At 44.0% G+C, this 23,557-nt stretch overlaps 3 protein-coding genes across 4 annotated transcripts in view; 2 read left to right on the plus strand and 1 right to left on the minus strand.

Annotated features, from left to right (window-relative positions):
- LOC139024225 (uncharacterized protein C17orf114-like) overlaps positions 1-5,198 on the plus strand; it is a 14,121-nt gene extending 8,923 nt beyond the window's left edge. The window contains exons 2-3 of the mRNA XM_070438823.1: positions 2,645-2,747; positions 3,690-5,198. Coding sequence (XP_070294924.1) covers positions 2,663-2,747; positions 3,690-3,859 — 255 coding nt within the window. The 5' untranslated portion in view covers positions 2,645-2,662 and the 3' untranslated portion in view covers positions 3,860-5,198. The remainder of the gene's footprint in view (positions 1-2,644; positions 2,748-3,689) is intronic.
- mettl3 (methyltransferase like 3) lies at positions 4,376-11,714 on the minus strand. The gene is made up of 11 exons (XM_024137448.2): positions 11,301-11,714; positions 10,828-11,021; positions 9,783-10,238; positions 9,385-9,560; positions 7,161-7,374; positions 6,722-6,909; positions 6,457-6,495; positions 6,251-6,359; positions 6,032-6,097; positions 5,752-5,864; positions 4,376-5,581 (listed from the first exon to the last, which is right to left on the minus strand). The coding sequence occupies exons 1-11, from the start codon at positions 11,401-11,403 to the stop codon at positions 5,470-5,472; spliced, it is 1,770 nt and encodes a 589-aa protein (XP_023993216.1). The 5' UTR covers positions 11,404-11,714; the 3' UTR covers positions 4,376-5,469.
- Positions 11,715-11,943: 229 nt separating this feature from the next.
- LOC112070049 (tetratricopeptide repeat protein 5) lies at positions 11,944-20,755 on the plus strand. Of its 2 annotated transcripts, none has more exons than XM_024137449.2 (10): positions 11,944-12,052; positions 12,621-12,774; positions 13,641-13,852; positions 14,296-14,446; positions 14,708-14,799; positions 14,937-14,993; positions 15,136-15,282; positions 15,572-15,786; positions 19,250-19,394; positions 20,152-20,755. In XM_024137449.2, the coding sequence occupies exons 1-10, from the start codon at positions 11,990-11,992 to the stop codon at positions 20,269-20,271; spliced, it is 1,356 nt and encodes a 451-aa protein (XP_023993217.1). In that variant the 5' UTR covers positions 11,944-11,989; the 3' UTR covers positions 20,272-20,755. The 2 variants fall into 2 exon arrangements, with proteins under 2 accessions (XP_023993217.1, XP_023993219.1); XM_024137451.2 differs by having other exon boundaries at positions 12,621-12,753.
- The last annotated feature ends 2,802 nt before the right edge of the window (positions 20,756-23,557 follow it).

The raw sequence follows: 23,557 nt of genomic DNA on the forward strand, positions 1-23,557 counted from the left end.
AGGAGTGTTTAAAGTATGAATGCCCAATAGCAACAAATTATATGTCTTACGTTGTAGGATACATATTCCTAATAAACAAGCCGCAAACAAATCAAAATCGAGTTACAATGTTTTTCTCAGCAGAGTATAGGATATGTTGTTTAGGAATCAAAACAAAAAAGCCTGTAATTTAAAGTTGAGGAGTTAATTTACTTGTTGTATTCACACAGCTAGTTTTTTAAAGAACTTTGAATTTGCAAAGTGTCTTTGTAACCATGCCCAGAAAAAAAAGAAAAAGGAAAATTACTGCCACTGGTTGGTTAATGGATGTAGTAAACATTTTCCATTCTACTAGCCCCTAGCAGATTGCCTATTCAGCATTTTCTCTAGTGAAGAATTACTCTCTAACTGTGATATAGTCAATTCTTTTCACATCAATTCTGAAGGGGGAGTTGAGATGACAGTCCGAATATATTAGGTAAACACTGAGTAGATCAAGGTCGTCAGTTCCATATATAACATTTATTTCTGTTGATCTATAATAATGGAAGTGTTCATAGTGGAGGGGCGGGAGTATATGTTGGGGATTGGTGGATGATAAGACAGGGAGGGAATGCTCCAGTTAGCTACTAAAGTGTTTCCCGAAACACGTCGTAAACCAGGGTCGTATGATCACTTGGGGCGTCCACCCGTTAGCAAAACTTGTTTCAACCCGGAACACCGCAAAAATGAGCATTTTGTTTATATCAGACCAGCCCACGGTTTTCCTCCTCTTTCAGTCTTTTTCTTTCCGTTTTTGATGGCCTATGAAACACTGAATCAGGAACCAAGGCGGGGCTGAGCTATTCAGAGGTTGGGCGTCCACTGGGCGTTGAAGTTGCTGTCCATCTGGTGTGCATGTTAAGTGAGAGGCGAGCCTCGGTGGAGAAAGTAGATCTGGGAGCCACCAGAGCTGCTGCTGCTCTTTCGCCCCTCGGCTTACACATGACTTCCGGTGTGTGACAGGCGGGGCTTACTCTCTCACTGGGACGTGAAGGGAGGAGGAGGGAGAAGGACGGGCAGAGGAACGGAGGAATGGAGGGAGAGAGGAGTTATTGACCCAGTAGCACGCAACATTGTTAGCATCTTTCTTCATGATGTTTGTTGTTTGGGTGTTGTTGCCATTGTTCTCTTACGTGTCTACATAGTGGAGGGGATGATTTTTGGATCATGCTCTATTTTAAAATACATAATGGTATGGCGTCATCACTCGTGTCTTTTTCAGTACTATACCACTAGTACATGATCAGTAACTTTCGTTGAATTCGAATGATGTAAGAATCTTAATAGAGTGCAGGATTTTCATTAAAAGGTGTAGGTGGAATGATCGGGATAATCAGAATGACTAAAATGATTGAACGGACAGTTATAATACTGGGGAAGTGGACGGGAAAGAAGAACAGGTTGCATAAACTCATTTTGACTTTCATAAGCGGAGCCGAGAGGAAAGACGCTTCCCAAATGTAGCTAACTCTGACTTACCCTATGGTTTATACTCATTAGCTTTATCAACATGATTCTTCCAAATATGTGTGTTTTTGGGATAATCACATAAGATTATGTGTGAGCATATTATCTCCTAGCAGAGCCTGGGAGGAAGTTCTGTACATAAATGATACTGTATGTATTAACTATTAATGGCTGGGGGGAGTTCTGACATAAATGATACTGTATGTTAATTAACCGATGTAATGGCTGGGGAGTTTCTGCATATATGATACATGTATGTGAATTAACCTAATGTAATGGATGGGGAGTTCCTGATAATGATCTAAAGTATGTAATTAAACTGTAAATGAAAAAGCTGGGGAGTTCTGACTAATGATAGCTGTATGTAATTAACTATGTAAATGGCTGCGAGAGTTTTCTGAACTAATGATAAACTAGTATGTAATTAACTATGTCATGGCTGGGGAGTTTGACATAATGATACTGGTATGTATTAACTATGTAATGGGCTGGGATTCTGACATAATGATACTGTATGTAGATTAAACTAAAAATGAAATGGCTTGGGGTACTTCTTTGGACATAATGATACTGTATGTAGATTAACTATGTTATGAGCTGGGGAATTTTGACATAATATGATACTGTATGTAATTAACTATGTAATGGCTGGGGAGTTCTGACATAATGATACTGTATGTAATTAACTATGTAATGGCTGGGAGTTCTGACATAATGATTTAACTGTATGTAATTAACTATGTAAAGCTGGGAGAGTTCTTATGACAATATTGAGAATGCTAATGTATGTAATACTGTAATTACTATATGTGGAAGGTTGTAGTTTTCTCACCTGCCAGGTAGGGGGACTGTCTGCCCTTTTCACTATGTAACGGGCTGACAGTGATAATGTATTGCATGTACCTAACTACGTAATGTCATGTACAACTCTAATATTGTTATGCATACTATGTAATGTAACTGGCAGCTTGTAAGTTCTCTCACGCTGCGTGGGGGGCACTGTTTAGCTTGCATCGCTCTTTACAGCGTCTGTACCAGGGAAGCCTGGAGCACCTTCACACCCATGTCTGTAGCTGAGGACCACTGGGGGGGGGGGGGGGGGGGGGGGAGAGGAGAGATATGAATGGAGGAGTGAGGGGAGAAAAAATCCCCCCAGTGGTCCTCAGCTACAGACATGGGTGTGAAGGTGCTCCAGTGCTTCCCCTGGTACAGACGCTGTAAAGAGCGATGCAAGGCTAAACAGTGCCCCCCACCTGCAGGTGAGAGAACTACAAGCTGCCAGTTACATTACATAGTAGTGCATTACATATTAGAGTTGTACATGACATTACGTAGTTAGTTACATGCAATATCATTATCACTGTCAGCCGTTACATAGTGAAAAGGGCAGACAGTGCCCCCTACCTGCAGGTGAGAAAACTACAACCTTCCACATATAGTACTTACAGTATTACATACATTAGCATTCTCAATATGTCAGAACTCCCCAGCTGTTACATAGTTAATTACATACAGTATCATTATGTCAGAACTCCCCAGCCATTACATAGTTAATTACATACAGTATCATTATGTCAGAACTCCCCAGNCCCCAGCCATTACATAGTTAATTACATACAGTATCATTATGTCAGAACTCCTCAGGGCTGTCTGTGCAGTAATAATATGCTGCACACATAATCTATGATTATCAAAAACACACATATTTGGAAGACATGTTGATAAAAGTGCTATGAGATAACCAGGTATGTCAGAGTTAGCTACAGTGAAGGTCTTTCTCCGGGCTCCGCTTATGAAAGTCAATAATGAGTTTTATGTCACTGTTCTTCTTTTCCCGTCCACTTCCCAGTATTATAACTGTCCGTCAATCATTTAGTCATTCTTTATTCGATCATTCCACCTACACCTTTGTAATGAAGATCCTGCTCTATTAGATTTACATCATTCGAATGTCAACGAAGTTGATATCATGTCACATTTAAGTTACGAAAAGACACGAGGGATGACGCATACCATTATGTATTTTAAATAGCATGATCAAATCATCCCTCACTATGTAGACACGTAGAGACATGGCAACAACAACAACAACATCATGAAGAAAGATGCTACAATGTTGCGTGCTACTGGTTCAATAACTCCTCTCTCCCTCCATTCCTCCGTTCCTCTGCCCGTCCTTCCTCCCTTCCTCCTCCCTTCAGTCCCCAGTGAGGAGATGAAGCCCCGCCTGTCATCCACGGTGTCATGTGGTAGCGAGGGCGAGAGCAGCAGCAGTCTGAGTGGCTCCCAGATCTACTTCTCCACCAAGGCTCGCCTCTCCTTCAGACACCAGATGGACAGCAACTTCAACGCAGTGGACGCCACCTGCTGAATAGCTCAGCCCCGCCGTGCCGAGCAGTGTTCATTAGGCATCAAACGGAAGAAAAAGGACTGAAATAGGGAGGGAATACCTGGGCTTGTCTGATAAGAAATGCTCATTTTTGGTTTCCGTTGTGAAACATTTTTGCTACGGTGTACCCCAATGAATACGACCCTGGTTTACAGTGCTGGGAATGACACTTTAGTATCTACTGAGGCATCCCTCCTGTCATCATCACCATCGCCCAACAATGAACTCCCGCCCCTCCACTATGACATCCATTATTATAGATCAACAGAACATAGAATGTAAAGGACTGAGACTTGATCTACTCAGTGGTACCTATATATTCGACGTTCATTCTCAACTCCCCCTTCAGAAGTGAGTGTGAAAGGATGGATATATCACAGTAAAGTTCTTCACTAGAGAAATGCTGAATGCACTGCTGGTGTGGCTAGTAGAGATGGAAAAATGTTTACTACATCATTACCAACCAAGTGCATAATTTTCCTTTTCTTTTTTGGGGGGGCAGGTAAAAGACAACTGCAAATTCAAGTCTTTAAAATACTAGCTGTTGAATACAACAAGTAAATTATGCACTCCCAACTTTAAATACAGGCTTTTTTGTTTTTATCCTAACACTATCCTAACTTGCTGAGAAAAACATGGTAACTCGATTTTGATTGGTTTGGCTGATGAAGATACTAATGAGTTTGTGCCTTTTTACCTTTTTTGAACATTTCCTCAATTACATTCAGTTTTGGTGCTGGCTGTCTTCTTCTAGTGCCCTTTTCAACTGACTGCTTGGAACGCTTCTACACTGTATTCATATCTAGAAATGTTACGTGCAGCTCTTACCTTTACTTCTGATGGCATCTTATGGGGAACAACAGTGAATGGAGGAGAAAGTCAACAGATTGTTCTGGAAGMCATTTCAACAGTGTTTTGGTGCTTTAGTTGGGTTCTACAACCCACCCTCTCTAACATTGAAATATTTTTCCTGCTTCACCTACTAGTTTAAGAATAATAAATACTCATGTTATTCCACTTCTTACTGTTTAATATATTTTTGTACAAATTGTGAAAATTATTGTACGAGAACGTAGTAGCATACATCTGGTGCTACTGTGGYAAGTTTGGAATGATGAGAAAAATGTATGTGATTCCTAATTACTGTGAAGAAAATATTGATACATTTCCAATGTAAATGTTTTTCTTTTAATCAAAGTAAATGTAAATCAATCAAGATCCCCAAACTAGCCAGTCCTCGCTTTGTATACTGTAGTGCTGTTGTCATGGAAATGGACAAAATGTACTAACAAAGTAATACAAAAAAAAGTATATACTGAAATGTTTTTGGTGGATTCATTGTGCAGTATGTCTGATCCGCATCATAGAGATCCATAAATATTCCTTCAACCATATTTATTACAAAATGTTGTAATTGGTACAAAAAAAGACATAAAAAACAGAAGGCAGTCCATCAGACACTTACTGAGCATTGATCAGTGTTTTTCCCTCGGCGTCGAAGTTCATAACGTGACATAACATGACATAACATGTTTATAACAGGACAAGTAGTTGACAACGATGACCCCATGGAAGGCGTTTAGGACCACTCTCTACATGTTCTTGGGTTTGGAGATGACTCCATCTGGGTAACGTTTCTTGAAGCGAGCCACGACATCAGGGTCCAAGAGGTGAATGCCATCTAACTGATTACCAAGAGTTACCCTGAGAGAGAAAAAAGAAGGCTTAGAAAAAGAAAGAATACCCACATACCTCATTTACAAATTCAATGAATACACACACACACACACACACACACACACACACACACACACACACACACACACACACACACACACACACACACACACACACACACACACACACACACACACCAGTTGGGTTGGACATTGTGAGGTCTGCCAAAGAGCTCAATCTTCCTGGTACCAGGTGAGAGTCTCTCAATCATTCCATAAATCTCATCTGGCTTGTGGCTGGTGGAACGCACCTGGAGCGAGAGAGGTGGTGAGGAGAGAAAGAGGTAGAGACAAAAGACAAGAATGAGAGAGAGAGCGGGAGAGGGAGAGAGAACAGATAGGGTTGAGTTAAAACATTCTAGGCTCTCGTAGGATTGGAACGGAACATCAAATAGATTAATTGTGTTTGACCCCTGACCTCTGCCACGATGACATCACAGTCCAGCCCTCTGTTGAATCCCTGGGGCTGTCCCTTCACGCCCACCTGAGAAGCACATACACATCAATACAACTGTACACACACACACACACACAACTATACCACAATAACAGTAAATATACACAACTGACCGCACTACACTGCCCAGAGCCCACAGAGTCAGATAAGAGGTATGATGGCACACAACATCACACTCACCAAGCAGTGCTCCTTCCCATGATTTAGCCAGTGACCAGTCCTCCCGGTACGGATGATTCTCTGTAACTGGTTGGTCTTCACCCAAATGATCTCATCAACACGCTCATAGCTACGAGGGGGGAAAAGCATGGGTAAGACCAACGGTCAGATTACGACAGTTGACTTACTTACTTATTGGTCCCAAAGGTYGATGAATAAAGACGTACCCCCAAAGACTCAGACATTCTCTACCCAACTCCATAGCCCTAAAAGAAATAGAGATAGGAATGAAGACTGAACAGCATATTGAAAAAAGTGAAATATGTCAATCACAGCAACAATCAACGTAAATAAATCAAGAGTTTATGGCTTGTTATCATATAATTAACCTCTGTCAGACCCTGCATGTCCATTAGCATGCACTGTTCTTCTGGCAGCTGATTGGTCGAGTAGAAACACACTATTCCACTCATATCTGATTGGTGGAGGTACCTGCCAGTCACCCAGAGGAAGAGGAAGCCGTCGTCCTGGAGGACGGGGATGTGGAGCTTCCTCATCTCATCGTCCGTCAGAGTTCCGTAGGGCAGCTCCATGTGGATGTCCCAGGGAGGGTCAGCCATCACCACAGAGAACTTCCCCAGAATCGAAACGTCCAGGACCCGGATGTCACAACAGATCCACTGTGACGGGGGACAAAATCAGATCAGACTGGATTGAACTGCAGCGTCAGTCTGACCACTTCTGGAGGTAACTGACATAACCTATGTAGACAGATTCATTTACCTAATTTCTCCCTTTGGGGAATTACACCATTAGAGACATGTACCAAAATAAAAGCCTAGTCTTCCTCCTCCTCCTTCCTTTTCATAGGCCTCCCCCTTTTCTCTTCATGTCCCTCTCCCTCCTCTCTCACTTTATTCCTCTTCCTCACCTGAGAGGGGAACAGTTTCCCCACGTTGCTGTCTTCCTCCCCCTGGTGTAGTCCCACCTCCATGCCCCCAGCCTGGGGTCCCATCAGGCCCCCCTCTGCCTCTGGAGGGGCGTCGATCTCATAGTGCACGTATTTACAGGTGTCCATGTGGAAACAGGTGTTGAGGAAGGAGCAGTCTCCAAGACTCTCGTCTGTGTGCTTGTTGATGATGCGTCTGAGGGAGAGACGACAGGGCTCAGCCAAAACAGCGGGACCAGATAAGATGCTTCAGCCAATTAAAATAGACTGTAAGTGATTAAATGGAGACATACAGCCAATCACAAGGCTGCGGGCCCAGACGGATTAMCAGGACGTGTACTCCGGGCATGTGCTGACCAACTGGCAGGTGTCTTCACTGACATTTTCAACATGTCCCTGACTGAGTCTGTAATACCAACATGTTTCAAGCAGACCACCATAGTCCCTGTGCCCAAGAACACAAAGGTAACCTACCTAAATGACTACAGACCCGTAACACTCACGTACGTAGCTATGAAGTGCTTTGAAAGGCTGGTAATGGCTCACATTAACACCATTATCCCAGAAACCCTGGACCCACTCCAATTTGCATACCGCCCAAACAGATCAGCAGATGATGCAATCTCTATTGCACTCCACACTGYCCATCTACGTGAGAATGCTATTCATTGACTACAGCTCAGCGTTCAACACCATAGTGCCCTCAAAGCTCATCACTAAGCTAAGGATCCTGGGACTAAACACCTCCCTCTGCAACTATATCCTGGACTTCCTGACGGGCCGCCCCCAGGTGATGAGGGTAGTAGCAACACATCTGCCACGCTGATCCTCAACACTGGAGCCCCTCAGGGGTGCATGCTCAGTCCCCTCCTGTACTACCTGTTCACCCACGACTGCATGGCCAGGCACAACTCCAACACCATCATTAAGTTTGCAGACGACACAACAGTGGTAGGCCTGATCACCGACGACGACGAGACAGCCTATAGGGAGGTCAGAGACCTGGCCGGATGGTACCAGAATAACAACCTATCCCTCAACCTAACCAAGAATAAGGAGATGATTGTGGACTACAGGAAAAGGAGGACCGAGCACGCCCCCATTCTCATCGATGGGGCTGTAGTGGAGCAGGTTGAGAGCTTCAAGTTCCTTGGTGTCCACATCACCAACAAACTAGAATGGTCCAAACACACCAAGACAGTCGTGAAGAGGGCACGACAAAGCCTATTCCCCCTCAGGAGACTGAAAAGATTTGGCATGTGTCCTCAGATCCTCAAAAGGTTCTATAGCTGCAACATCGAGAGAATCCTGACTGGTTGCATCACTGCCTGGAACGGCAACTGCTCATAGTGCGTACGGCCCAGTACATCATCGGGGCTAAGCTGCCTGCCATCCAGGACCTCAACACCAGGCGGTGTCAGAGGAAGGCCCTAAAAATTGTCAAAGACCCCAGCCAGACTGTTCTCTCTAATACCGCATGGCAAGAAATTGTTTTTATTTCTTTACTTATCGATTGTCACCTAATAACTTTTTTTTACTTAAAAATTGCACTGTTGGTTAGAGCCTGTAAGTAAGCATTTCACTGTAAGGTTGTATTGGGAACATGTGACAAACTTTGATTTGATAAGGGATGTGATCAGCACAACAACGAAATCAGGAAAAAGGCGATTTGGTGTTAAATTAAATGATGCAAAAAAGTCAGCAGGAATACGCCTCCCAAGTGGCGCAGCGGTCTAAGACACTGCATCACAGTGCTAGAGGCGTCACCACAGACCCRGGTTTGTTCCCGGGCTGTGTCACAACCGGCCGTGATCGGGAGTCTCATAGGGCGGCGCACAATTGGCTAAGCGCCGTCCGTGTTAGGGCAGGGTTTGGCCGGATGGGCTTTACACATCTCATCGTGCACTAGGGATTCCTTGAGGCGGACCGGACACCAGCAGGCTGACCTCGGTGGTCAGTTGAACAGTGTTTCCTCCGACACATTGGTGCGGCTGGCTTCCGGGTTAATCGGGCAGGTGTTAAGTGCGGTTTGGCTGGTCATGTTTCGGAAGACTCATGACTCGACCTTCGCCTCGTGAGCCCGTTGGGGAGTTGCAGCGATGAGACAAGATTGAAATTGGGAAGAAAAAGGGTGTAAAAATAGTTATCAAGAATAAAACATATTTGGGAGTGTACTCTTATGGTTGTGTGTGGCAGTAGTACTGACCGGAAGTGCAGCTTGGTGCAGGGCTGGGGTGTGAACCCAGACCGCGTACACTCCTCTTTGGTCCCGTGGTCACAGAACTCCTGGACCTGAGCCCGACCGCGTGAGCGGAACTTCTCAACGATGGACTGCTCTTTAGCTGTGCTGGTGTTCAGAAGCTCCAGGATTTCTCTGCTCATCTATCACACACACACACACACACACACACACACACACACACACACACACACACACACACACACACACACACACACACAAGCACTTTGATTTCGCCATTGACAGTGTGGTTGAAAAATGGTTTGAACATTGGGCAGTATAATAAGGTTTGTACTGATATGGTTCAAACTACCCCCAGGGTATCTCCATCTCTATCCCCTCCCTCTACCAAGGTGTGAATGTACCTTCTTGCTCTGCTGCTCCTTGGTGGACTGCTGGTTCAGGAGGCTCTCTATCTCCATGTCCAGGTGAGACGTCTGCCCTTTACTGGTCCTGCCCTGTTTATCTGCCCCGCCCCTTCCTCCTCCAGCCTTCCAATCAGAGGGCCCGGTCAGCTGGGAGGAGGAAGCCGGTGCCAGGGAGATGGAGGAAGTGGGCGGAGGGGAGGGCGGGCTCTGGAGAGCAGGGGAGGAACCTGGCGGACGTTTATGGTGGGCTTGGTCCTCTGCTTTCCTCTTCCTCTGGCCTAAGGCCCCGCCCCCAATCATGGCCCAGAGTTTTGTGTGGTCCACGGAGATGACGAGCGTTGAGGAAGAAGAGGGGGAGGTGGCCACGGATGGCTGCCGGACTTCGATGAGCTCCTGGGCAGAGAACTTGAGCAGCAGACTCTGGATGCAGCCATGGGTGACAGGCACTTCAGACTGTGGAGGAGAAAATAGAAGTGGAATGAGAGAGGAAGGTGAGGAAAGAGAAAGGATAGGAAAAGGAATGTGATGCAGTTATGGGAACAGTGGCTTATGAGTGACAAAGTGATTATTCATATCCATAGTCTTCATAAAATTTGCAATAGCGGTCAGCACACACACTATCCAGACTAGGTTCATATACTATTTTAGGCATTTCAATTACTTTTCAAAACAAGTATTCAGATATTGTTTTTTAAAATAAAGGTTTAGTTGAATATTGGAATGTAGCCTATTTGAAAATACTCAAATACACTCCCATGCATTTCACCCAGGTGTGAACCCAGACCGCGTACACTCCTCTTTGGTCCCGTGATCATAGGATTTTAACTAACTAGATGAAAATACTTTCAAATACTATTATTATTATTTTTTTTACAAATAAACATTCAAATACTCAAATAAAAGTMGTTGTTTTGGGCTGTGTATTTGAAAATACTCAAATAAATAAATAACAAATACTCAACTCAAATACACATGTATTTGAACCCTGGTCTGATTTTTTTTTAGCAAATATTAGATCTTGGTCACAAGGATACACACTCACAGTATTGAGCTCATCAGTGATGGTCAAGGAGTCAGTGGGCAGTGAGAGGCTCAGGTCCGACAGATAACCCAGGAGTCTCTTCTCTAGTTCAGGGTCCGGGGGACGTTCAGCCTCCTCCTGTGGGGGACTCTGGAGGGCTGGTCCGGGACTCTCACTCCGCGCTGCAGCCCCTTCAGTACTGCTGCCTCCCACCTCTGCGATAAAAGAAAACCACCAGTTGTAAATCCCATTAGCAGTAACAGTGCTTATGCAGATTAAGAACTTTGGTCACTAGTTAACGTTATTCGTTAGTATCTGGACCATATAGCTAGGTGTCCACAGACAATGCACAAGCATTGACATTTGCTGAACTTTTTCAACTTTAACCATCAGCATAGAATCAAATACATCTGTGTGTTGAAATCCCTATTGTCTAATCTTATTTTCCCCATCCCGCCTTTCTAGCTAGCTAACGCGTTAGCATAAAGACACACCTGCAGCGAGTTGCGTGGGGTCTTTCCGTCGCCTCTGCAGTCTCTCTCGCAGCGAGTCCAGCTGCTTCTTGTGTGCCTGGATGTTGCTCCATGTATCCGACATTTAGAGTAGGAGCTACCGCGATTTAGAGTAGGAGCTACTGCAAGATCACTTAGTTTAGCGGGATAATGTGACTCCGCTCGCACTGTGTCGGACTAACAACAACAACGAATGACTGGTTCCCCCTTGTTGTTGGAGGAAACCACCAAGACAGACAAATCCAAAATCTAACAGCTAACTTTTCTATTGCAAGTAGAATTTGTCACCTCTCAGAACTCGTTCAAATAAATGTTTTACATAATGTTAGGTCGTGACAACTTTAAAGCAATCGATATGTTAAAATGAGCACAAGACGGATGTTTTTTGAAAACGGACACATTTCCGGTTTAAAAAGATCTACTTCCGGTTCAGTCTGTTCAACAACAATATGACATTTGTTGTTAGTTCATTAGCTAGCAATATGCGGTAAAAAAAAWTTAAATAAAAAAAACTTGAGTTTATTACTTTAAGTAAATAAGAATGGTTTAGCAAATAATAGTTTAATATTATCCAGCTACTGCATACCCCTCCAGGCCAGCAGGTGCCGTGTTGTCAATGTACTCTTCTCGAATCTCTTCTCGAATTCTTCTTCCAACAACCACTGGAAAAGATGGCGGAAGTGGAGAAGGATGGTGATCCTGCGACTGACAAAGATGATTTACAGATTTTAAAAGTATTGCAAAATATTATATTATTATCACTGCATGGAATATATTGCCATAATTAAACTCGCAATTGTAATGGACGTCTTATTTAAACAGTTACATCCCACCTGTCCTTTGTTGCTAGCTAGCTCTCCAGACTCGTTACTATAACAACTGATACCAACTGTCATATTAATCGACCAAAATCTTGTGGTTGATTGTACTATCTTCTATCCRAGTTGGTTGTCTCTAAATCTGACGAGCCGTCAGCTGATTGTCGGTTAGTTAACTGTCTAACGTTAGCTTGGCTTGACTGACAGTGTCTCTCAATCTTGGCTAGCCAGCTAAATTGGCGCCTGACACGTCTAGCCATATGCAGCGATAGCTAGCTATCTTGCTGTGTCATCATCCCTCAATGCCAGTGAGCATGCATGCACTTATGCAAGGAAATCAACAGCATCAAGTGTATTTGCTGAATAGCAACACTTTTCAAAATTACATTATTGTAACCTGATCTGGCTCATCATGATTGCATGCCACGCACCTAGCTAATGTCCTTAACAGGTATCAATAACAATTTATCTCTTTCTGGATCAGGAACGAGTGGATGAGTTGTATCATTTTCGGGATCATTACTTTGAGACTCACTGTGTGGAGGATGCAAAGAGGAAACCGAGTGATGTGGCACAGGAGATGGAGAAGACACTAAAGAAGCTGGAGGAGAAAGAAGGTGAGATAACAGAAAAGAAAGGTGTGTTCTGATTTGGTAACCACACATGTAAAAATAATATACTGAGATTTTGCATGATAGCTTTGTATCCATTTTGATTTTTTTGTGTAGTTACAAATCTTTTACCACACGATTCAGTGCTCACAAAGCCTGCCTGACTAGAGAGTGATCTTTTTATGCATTATTTAATCATCAAAGACTTACATAACTAAGACTTATGGTGTCCCTCCATCTCTTCCAATCCAGAGTCATATAAGCACAGTTGTCGTCCACCAGCCTGCTGTCTCATGCGGTAGCAATTGAGCCTGGGGACGAGGTAACATAAGCACAGTGCTGACTGAGCTTAGCTTGGCATCCATTTGGCATCTAATATGTGGGGTTACATCTTTAAACAAACAGCAAAAGTCAGTTGACCAAAGCAGTGGTTSCCGCTCCCTCCCAGGGGGCAGGGGTCACCCCCTCCCCCCAAAAACGACAGAAGTAACTCAAGTTCTAAATTGGGTAGTGCATCATCCGTTTTTCTCTTGTCATGTTAGTCATTGCATACCTTACAGTGCTACTTATAACTTGTCAGAAATGTACAGATCAACTAGCCCATGTCAGATAATGTTTTTCAGCTCGGTTTTTTAGCCAATAGATTTTGTTGGAGTATTCGAGTCACTCAAATATCACATGAATACACATTAGACATGGGAAAATGTATGTTAAGCTTTAAAACGGCAACATTTTCTCTATGCCAACAAGAGGGATGTGAACCGTGCTTGTGCCCATAGAAATAGACGTGGGACGCGGGTATGTTCTCCAATGCTGGAAGGGGGGCCTGAGTGAAAAAGTTTGGGAACCCCTAGACTAGAGAATCATCTTTGTCGTCCCTTCGTCTCCTCCAGAGTCGTATAAGCACAGTGCTGAGTTCCTGCTGCTGCGGGGCCGATCCCTGGGGGTGGCTCCGGAGTTTAGCACCACCGCTGGGGAGTGCCTGTCCCGGGCCGTGAAGCTGGAGCCTGGACTAGTGGAGGGCTGGAACACACTGGGGGAGCAGTACTGGAAGAAAGGAGACCTGACCACCGCTAAGACCTGCTTCACTGGAGCCCTGCAGCAGGTTAGCAATAAGAACACAGTAATCGTGTGTTTTATTTGCATAGCTGGGCTTTTAATTCACAGACAGCATGAGTCACAAAGCTCTTCAGGTTAACTGGAGAGTGATGCCGTGCTACTGTTGTTGTGTTGAGATCAAGGTATGCAGTAGAACCTTACTGATCAAGAACAGAATGCATGTAAAGTGTTCATCACTGGTTATAGCCCTAGTTATAGGCCTACATAAACAACAGCTGTTTATCACAACCTTTCAAGCCATAACTCTACCTCTCATTGTGTGCACCTTCCTTTGTCTCTACCTTTATTTCTGTTTACTCTGGTCTGTTTTATTCTTTATTGCTACATCATTGAAATTGAACTACCCCCAAAGCAATTTCCAATTATTATTATTTTTAATGAGTGGGGCATTCTCTGGCATACATGGTTACTTTTCTCTCTCCGTCCCAGAGTAAGAACAAAGTATCTCTGCGTAGTCTGTCCATGGTGCTGAGGCAGCTGCCAGGAGGGGGCGGTGATGAGCAGGGGAAGAGGGTGCTGGAGAGCGTGGCCATGGCCAGGCAGGCTGTACAGCTGGACGTCACCGACGGCACCTCCTGGTGTGAGTATGATGGATAGTCTCATAACAGATTCACATTTTACAGTGGTTAGGAGTTCAGAGAATTAAAGTGTGGGGGACACGTCCGGGGTTAGTGGGGGTGCATATGCATACATATGTTGTGTGAATAGGTTTGGCTGTAATTCAGGATCTCCAAAGAGAGGATAAAAGAATGTACATGTTGGTATTAGAAAACGTCCTCTAGTACTGAATATGAGTGGATAGTGGATGATGTATTGATGATGTATTGGTGTATGTTGACAGACATCCTGGGGAATGCCTACATCTCCCTGTTCTTCACCTGCAGACAGAATCCACAGATGTCTCAGCAGGCTCTGAGTGCCTATGCACAGGCTGTGAGTACACACACAAACCAAACTCAGTTGTATTTACAAAGCCTGACAGGATAGTATGAGTGGGTCAATTAGAACGTTGTGCAATAATCATTGTTAAGCACTATATAATTCCTTCCCTCCTCTGTTCTCTCTCTCAGGAGAAAGTGGACCGAACAGCAACCTCCAACCCCGATCTGCACTTCAATAGAGCCACGGTAAAACATTATTGTTGGCATGTTCTGATATGATTCTTATAATATGTGTGTGGTAAATTACTTCAATAATTCCATTACACAGAAAAATGCATAGAAAAGTTAACTGAAGCTAATGATCCATGCCTGTGTCTAACCCCTCCAGCTGTTTCAGTATGAGGAGATGTTTGGGTCTGCCCTGGGCGGGTACAGTCGCGCTGCGGCCCTGGACCCTGCGTGGGAGGAGCCTCCAGAGAGGGAGAGGCAGCTACTGGAATACCTGGAGAAACTCACAGCACTCACAGAGAACAAGGTAGAAACAGGAGAACCCCACACATACACACACACACACACACACACACACACACATTCATATAGATGAACTGGACAGGGCACATTAGTCTTCAATCTACATCTATCAGCAGTTCATGTGATCTGTATAGGATATAAACTTAATAAAATATACAAACACATTTCTTGTCAACTCCAGCACTAATGCAAATGTGTATCAGATAGAATTATAAATCACCAGTAGGTGGCAGCAGAGTCCTATGCTTTTCCACTGATAACAGTGACCTACTCTTTTTCTTTCACCCCTTCAGGGGAAGGTGAAGGCCCGGCGCCTGCGAACGATGCTCTCCAACCTCAGCCCGTTGGCCCTGGGGCCGTGCTCCTCCCCTCAGTTCCGCTCCCCCGCAGGCCGCGTTGGGAGCCTGGAGCCCCGGACCCTGTCTGCCCTGACACACGGCCACAATGCTGGGGTGGCTACCCTGGGAAAGGTGGTGTTCAGTCTGGCCTCAGAGGGACGCATGGCCTTGTGAGTTCCCCTTCCTCTAATGTTGGACTACTATCTGTAATATGGAGTCTGCTGTGTACTTTATGCGTGTGGATCTCTTGTGTGTGAGATGTACAGTTGAAGTCAGAAGTTTACATACACCTTTGCCAATTACATTTAAACTCAGTTTTTCACAATTACTGACATTTAATCCTAGTAAAAATTCCCTGTCTTAGGTCAGTTAGGAATCAGCACTTTATTTAAGAATGTGAAATGTCAGAATAATAGTAGAGAGAATTATTATTTCAGCTTTTATTTCTTTCATCACATTCCCAGTGGGCAGAAGTTTACATACACTCAATTAGTATTTGGTAGCATTGCCTTTAAATTGTTTAATTTGGGTCAAACGTTTCGGGTATCCTTCCACAAGCTCCCCCAATAAGTTGGGTGAATTTCGTCCCATTCCTCCTGACAGAGCTGGTGTAACTGAGTCGGGTTTGTAGTCTCCTTGCTCGCACACGCTTTTTCAGTTCTGCCCACACATTTTCTACAGGATTGTGGTCAGGGCTTTGTGATGGCCACTCCAATACCTTGACTTTTGTTGTCCTTAAGCATTTTGCCACAACTTTGGAAGTATGCTTGGGGTCATTGTCCATTTGGAAGACCCATTTGCGACCAAGCTTTATCTTCCTGACTGATGTCTTGAGATGTTGCTTCAATATATCCACATAATTTTCCTGCCTCATGATGCAATCTATTTTGTGAAGTGCACCAGTCCTCCCGTAGCAAAGCACCCCACAACATGATGCTGCCACCCCTGTGCTTCACGGTTGGGATGGTGTTCTTCGGCTTGCAAGCCTCCCCCTTTTTCCTCCAAACATAACGATGGTCATTATGGCCAAACTGTTCTATTTCTGTTTCATCAGACCAGAGGACATTTCTCCAAAAAGTACGATCTTTGTCCCATGTGCAGTTGCAAACCGTAGTCTGGCTTTTGGAGCAGTGGCTTCTTCCTTGCTGAGGTGCCTTTCAGTTTATGTCGATATAGGACTCATTTTACTATGGATGTAGATACTTTTGTACCAGTTTCCTCCAGCATCTTCACAAGGTCCTTTGCTGTTCTGGGATTGATTTGCACTTTTCGCACCAAAGTACGTTCATCCTAGGAGACAGAACGCGTCTCCTTCCTGAGCAGTATTCATTTATTTATTTCACCTTATTTAACCAGGTAGGCTAGTTGAGAACAAGTTCTCATTTACAACTGCGACCTGGCCAAGATAAAGCAAAGCAGTGCGATACGAACAAGAACACAGAGTTACACTTGGAATAAACAAACATACAGTCAATAACACAATAGAAAAAAGTCTATATACTGTGCAAATAGAGGTAAGATAAGGGAGGTAAGGCAATAAATAGGCTATAGTGGAGAAATAATTACAATTTAGCAATTAAACACTGGAGTGATAGATGTGCAGAAGATGAATGTGCAAGTAGAGATACTGGGGTGCAAAAGAGCAAAAACATAAATAAGGGTATGGGGATGAGGTAGTTGGATGGGCTATGTACAGGTGCAGTGATCTGTGAGCTGCTTAAAGTTAGTGAGGGAGATATGAGTCTCCAGCTTCAGTGGTTTTTGCAATTCGTTCCAGTCATTGGCAGCAGAGAACTGGAAGGAAAGGCGGCCAAAGGAGAATTGGCTTTGGGGGTGACCAGTGAAAATACCTGCTGGAGCGCAGTGCTACGGGTGGGTGCTGCTATGGTGCCAGTGAGCTGAGATAAGGTGAGGCTTTACCAGCAAAGACTTATGGATGACCTGGAGCCAGTGGGTTTGGCGACGAGTATGAAGCAAGGGCCAGCCAACGAGAGCATACAGGTCGCAATTTGGGTAGTAAATGGGGCTTTGGTGACAAAACGGGTGGCACGTGATAGACTGCATCCAATTTCAAGTAGAATGTTGGAGTCTATTTTGTAAATGACATCGCCGAAGTCAAGGATCGGTTGGATAGGCAGTTTTACGAGGATATGTGGCAGCATGAGGTGAAGGAGGCTTTGTTGCGAAATAGGAAGCTGATTCATGATTAATTTTGGATTGGATATGCTTAATGTGAGTCTGGAAGGAGAGTTTACAGTCTAACGAGACACCTAGGAATTTGTAGATGTCCACATATTCTAAGTCAGAACCGTCCAGAGTAGTGATGCTGGACGGGCGGGCAGGTGCTGGTAGCGATCGTTGAAGAGCATGCACTTAGTTTTACTTGCATTTAAGAGCAGTTGGAGGCCACGGAAGGAGAGTTGTATGGCATTGAAGCTCATCTGGGGTTAGTTAACACAGTGTCCAAAGAAGGGCCAGAAGTATACAGAATGGTGTCGTCTGCGTAGAGGTGGATCAGCGAATCACCAGCAGCAAGAGCGACATCATTGTGTATACAGAGAGAGAGAGTCGGTCCAAGAATTGAACCTGTGGCACCCCATAGAGACTGCCAGAGGTCCGGAAACAGGCCCTCCGATTTGACACACTAAACTCTGTCTGAGAAGTAGTTGGTGAACCAGCGAGGCAATCATTTGAGAAACCAAGGCTGTTGAGTCTGCCGATAAGAATGTGGTGATTGACAGAGTCGAAAGCCGGTATGACGGTGCATGGTCCCATGGTGTTTATACTTGCGTACTGTTGTTTGTACAGATGAACGTGGTACCTCAGGATTTTGGAAATTGCTCCTAAGGATGAACCAGACTTGTGGAGGTCAATTTTATTTCTGAGGTCTTGGCTGATTTCTTTTGATTTTCCCATGATGTCATGCAAAAGGCACTGAGTTTAAACAGGCCTTGAAATACATCACAGGTACACCTCCAATTGACTCATGATGTCAATTACCTATCAGAAGCTTCTAAAGCCATGACATAATTTTCTGGAATTTTCCAAGCTGTTAAAGGCACAGTCAACTTAGTGTATGTAAACTTCTGACCCACTGGAATTGTGATAGAGTAAATTATAAGTGAAATAATCTGTCTGTAAACAATTGTTGAAAATGTACTGTGTCATGCACAAAGTAGATGTTCTAGCCGACTTGCCAAAACTATAGTTTGTTAACAAGAAATGTGTGGAGTGGTTGAAAAACGAATTTTAATGACTCCAACCTAAGTGTATGACTCCAACCACGGTCCCGTGTGGCTCAGTTGGTAGAGCATGCGCTTGCAACGCCAGGGTTGTGGGTTCAATTCCCACGGGGGACCAGGATGAATATTTATGAACTTTCCAATTTGTAAGTCGCTCTGGATAAGAGCGTCTGCTAAATGACTTAAATGTAAATGTATGTACCACTTCCGACTTCGACTGTACCTTTTTCTGCATGTTTGGGGTGATGGAAGTAAGTTGCTGTCTACATGCCCCTTTGTTTGAAGGTGTATGAACTGAAGGGCTATAATACTGTATGTTTTGCCTTGCTGGGGTACATTTGCCATGGTGGATAGACAGTGATATGATACTGTGTCTCTCTCTGTCTCCCAGTACGTTCGGCATGGTGGACAGTGAGGAAACATGCTGCGTGGTCATGGTCTATAACACAGCAGATAACTGGGGAGTTCTGATTGGAGACTCTGTGGTCATCCCRGAGCCMCAGGTCAAACGCCACAGTGTAGCACACAACGACCAGGTTAGTGTGTCTTTCTCTACAGCTTACATGGATCTTTACACACTTTTTACTTACACTGATTGTGATGTAATTCTATCTACTTTAGCTGAATGCACTGATTTTAGGTGTCTCTGAATCTGAGTGTCCTCCTCATAACTCGAATGAGATAAAAAGAAAATGGCATACAATGAGCTCTACTGTGATTTTGGCAGTGCATGGCCTGACGGTCTAAGTCTCAGGCCCTRGGAAGGAACATTTTAAAGGCCCATCTCCTGGCTTCGGAGGAGAAATGTGGAAGTTTAAGCTAATATCCTGTAATTCTACATATTTTGCCATGAGGCAGAGAGAAAACTTTGCAGTTTTAAAGCTTAAATGACAGTGCATTTAATTAATTTTTATTTTGGGGGGCAATTCAAGAAGTACTGAGTTGGAAAATGTATAATTGGGGTGACGGCGGCGTCACCAATATCCCTGTGAGCCTTCCAAGCCCGTATTGGCCAGGGTTAAGAACGAAAATTGGAGATGAATAATATTACATAATCTAAACTTATTCCAAGGATCCCTTGGCCAAAATGTTTAAACTGTTGTTTTTCATCATATTCATWAAAAAAAATATATATATATATAATGTGTGCATACATAGCCAAAGACAGACTCCCTCTGTTAGACTTAATTATCAAAACTGACATCACTTGAACTCCACCAAGGCTACTACAGATCTAGGTGGTCTCTTAATTTCTGATTTTCCAATCTCTCCTCTCTCCTGGCCCTGCTGTAGACGTTTGACTTCCGCAGTATACGAGTGGACTCCCCTCTGCTCCTCATCGTCAACGGCAAGAGACAGAACGTCCAGGCTCAGACTGCAGCCTCAGTCAGCTACAAGCCCCAGAGTGAATGAGAGAAGGGGGGATGATAGGGGGGGCAGACAGGAAGGAGCGTGAAGAGCCTGTGTGCCTTTAAAAAAAAATCTTAGTTTTGTAAATAGTAGATCCTTGTTTGTTAAATAGTCTTTAGGAATACACTGTTTGTACATATTTATAAATATTTTTGTTTGTATTTTGTTAAAGTGGGAGGGAGGCTGGGGGATTTTGTAAATTACTGACTACTAATATGATAATTAATTGTGGTGAAGATGGTGTCAGACATGGGTTCGAGACATTAAAACAAACATGTCTCCAATGTGGACATGATTTAAACTTTTGCTTTATCATTAGCTTATGTAGTTGATCACCTTTCACCGTGATGTTAGTCAAACYTTCCATAGTGAAAAGTAACACTGTCATGCTGTATTTTATTGAAAAAGAAGTGCAAACATTAAGTTGTGAATCAAAGTAACTTCTGGTAAACAAAAATGCAACCACTAAACTACAATATCAAACTGTTTTGTTGGATGCTGATTGGTCGTCACAGACACACCTATGCCTGCTAAAATGATCACCTAATCTCCAGAAGAATATCATGTTTATGTTGTTTTCCGAATCATCTCGTATTTATATCAACCCCCACACTATTTCCCCTTACTTCCATCCTACTATTTAGAATGGTACAGCGGGAGTTAATATAAGCCTCGATGTCTGCCTATCCGAACTCAGAAACAACGTTTCACTTTTGAATGTCGATCTTTGTAGCTTGCCAGTACCATACATAGTGAACGGTGCCCAGACGGGGCAACTTTTTCTGAGCCCGTCGAAATCACGCATCAACGTCATTATTATTATTATTTTATTTATTTAACTGGACATACTGTATCATATCCAAGTAAATGCCAATAGGAAAAAGCTCAAACAAARGAAAATGCAGCTATTGTACTGTCATTCCCGGTTTAATGTTTGACGTGACTGAGGTAGTTGAAGTTGGCTAGCTAGCTAGCAAGTGACAACAACGTTATCTAGCCTGCATAGCAACCATTTTCTTTAAAAATTAAGACCAGTCSTTTTGCATAGCAACTTTGCAAAAAKAATTACGTTTAAACGACTGGTTTGCGTCTGTCGCAATATGACCAACATAACTAACAACCACATTTTTGTCCGGACTATATCTCTTCTGCTGGAAGAATTAMATTCTATGAATTGATTTACACCATTTACCKGTGACTGTATTCATGATACAGCACTGCTTCTTGTGCCTTATTGCTTAAATGCAGACAGGTACCAAACCAGCATTGTCTCAGTATTAGAATAAGAATGAGTCTATTCTATTAATTCTAATCCTGGAATTCTAATTCAAGTCCCAGTAATTTTTGAGGAAGGTCCCTGTCACTGACAGGAGAGCTTAACTGGAAGGTCTTGGCTCCAGGGAGAAGAGGTGCATGTCTCCCTCGGGCTCATGCCCAAGAATGGAGGACTCCTCCGGGGAGAGGGCTTTCTGATCACCCCTGGGAAAGGTGGGAGGTGGTGAACTGAAGCTATTTTTGTAAAGTTGATTTTCCCCTTTCATAGACAGTACACTAATTATGCCCTGTTTTGTCTCAAATACMTCTCAAAATGCTTTCTCTGTCTCTTACTCTTTGTATTGTGTACCCACTCTTCTCTATACATCCTCCACTATGTCTTCATTACAAATCCTAACTTGAGATCYGCTTGCACAAGTTCGGTCAACTCTTATAAGGACATCAGTGCCTGAATTCATGTGAAAGCCTGAGTGTTTGTACATACTGGTTTCTAGTTATGTTTCAGGCCTATAGTATATCACTAGATCTCTCTCTTGATTCCCCCCCCCCCTCTCTAACCTGTGTTGAACTCTGTGGGTCTCTGTCCCCCACCACCATGTTACGCAGTCTCAGCGAGTCATTGAGSCCCTGTAGCTTCTGGTACAGCCTGTTCCTCTCCATCAGATGCTCTGACACCTCACTGTTCTTCCTCTTGTACTCCTCCATCACCTGGAAAAGACAAGGGAACTGAGGGATACCAGGGAGGTGGAGGGAGGAGACTGCGTGAATCAGGCCTTCATGTTTGAATTGCTGCAAAGAAACCACTACTAAAGGACAYCAATAATAAGAGGAGACTTGCTTGGGCCAAGAAACACGAGCAATGGACATTAGAACGGTGGAAATCTGTCATTTGGTCTGATGAGTCCAAATGTGAGATTTTTGGTTTCAACCGCTGTGGCTTTGTGAGACGCAGAGTAGGTGAACGGATGATCTCCACCGTGGAGGAGGAGGTGGGATGAGGTGCTTTGCTGGTGACACTGTGATTTGTTTAGAATTCAAGGCACACTTCACCAGCATGACTACCACAGCATTCTGCAGCGATGCGCCATCCCATCTGGTTTGCACTTAATTGGGACTATCATTTGTTTATCAACAGGACAATGACCCAAAACACACCTCCAGGCTGGGCCTCTCGAGTTGCGCAGCGGTCTAAGGCACTGCATCGCAGTGTTGGCGGCGTCACTACAGACCCGGGTTGTATCACAACCGKCCGTGATCGGGAGTCCYATAGGGCGGCGCACAATTGGCCCAGTGGCGTCTGGGTTAGGGAAGGGTTTGGCCGAGGTAGGCCATCATTGTAAATAAGAATTTGTTCTTAATTGACTTCCCAAAATTTATTTATAAAGCCCTTCTTACATCAGCTGATATCTCAAAGTGTTGTACAGAAACCCAGCCTAAAACCCAACACAAGCATTACAGGTGTAAGAAGCAACGGTGGCTAGAAAAACTCCCTAGAAAGGCCAAACTAGGAAGAACCTAGAGAGGAACCAGCTATGAGGTGGCAGTCCTCTTCTGGCTGTCGGTGGAGATTATAACAGACATGGCAAAGATGTCCAAATGTTCATAGATGACCACAGGGTCAAATAATAAAAAATAAATCAAGTTGGTGGTGTCGAGGGTGCAACCAGGTCAGCACCTCAGGAGTAATGTCAAGTGGCTTTTCGTACCGATCAACGTTCAGAGTATCTCTTACCGTTCCTGCTGTCTTCTAGAGAGTTGAAAAACAGCAGGTCTGGGACAGGTAGCACGTCCGGTGAACAGGTCAAGTGTTCCATAGCCGCAGGCAGAAAGTTGAAACTGGAGCAGCAGCACGGCCATGGTGGACTGGGGACAGAAGGGGTTCACCAGGCATGGTAGTCCTGAGGCATGGTCCTAGGCTTTCAGGTTCGAGAGAGTAGAGAGAGAATATTAAATTCCACCAGGACACTCGGATTAAGACAGGAGAAATACCCTCCAGAATAACAGATCTGAACCT

The sequence above is a fragment of the Salvelinus sp. IW2-2015 genome, unplaced genomic scaffold, assembly GCF_002910315.2.
Source record: "Salvelinus sp. IW2-2015 unplaced genomic scaffold, ASM291031v2 Un_scaffold1212, whole genome shotgun sequence".
NCBI classification, from domain to species: Eukaryota; Metazoa; Chordata; class Actinopteri; order Salmoniformes; family Salmonidae; genus Salvelinus; species Salvelinus sp. IW2-2015.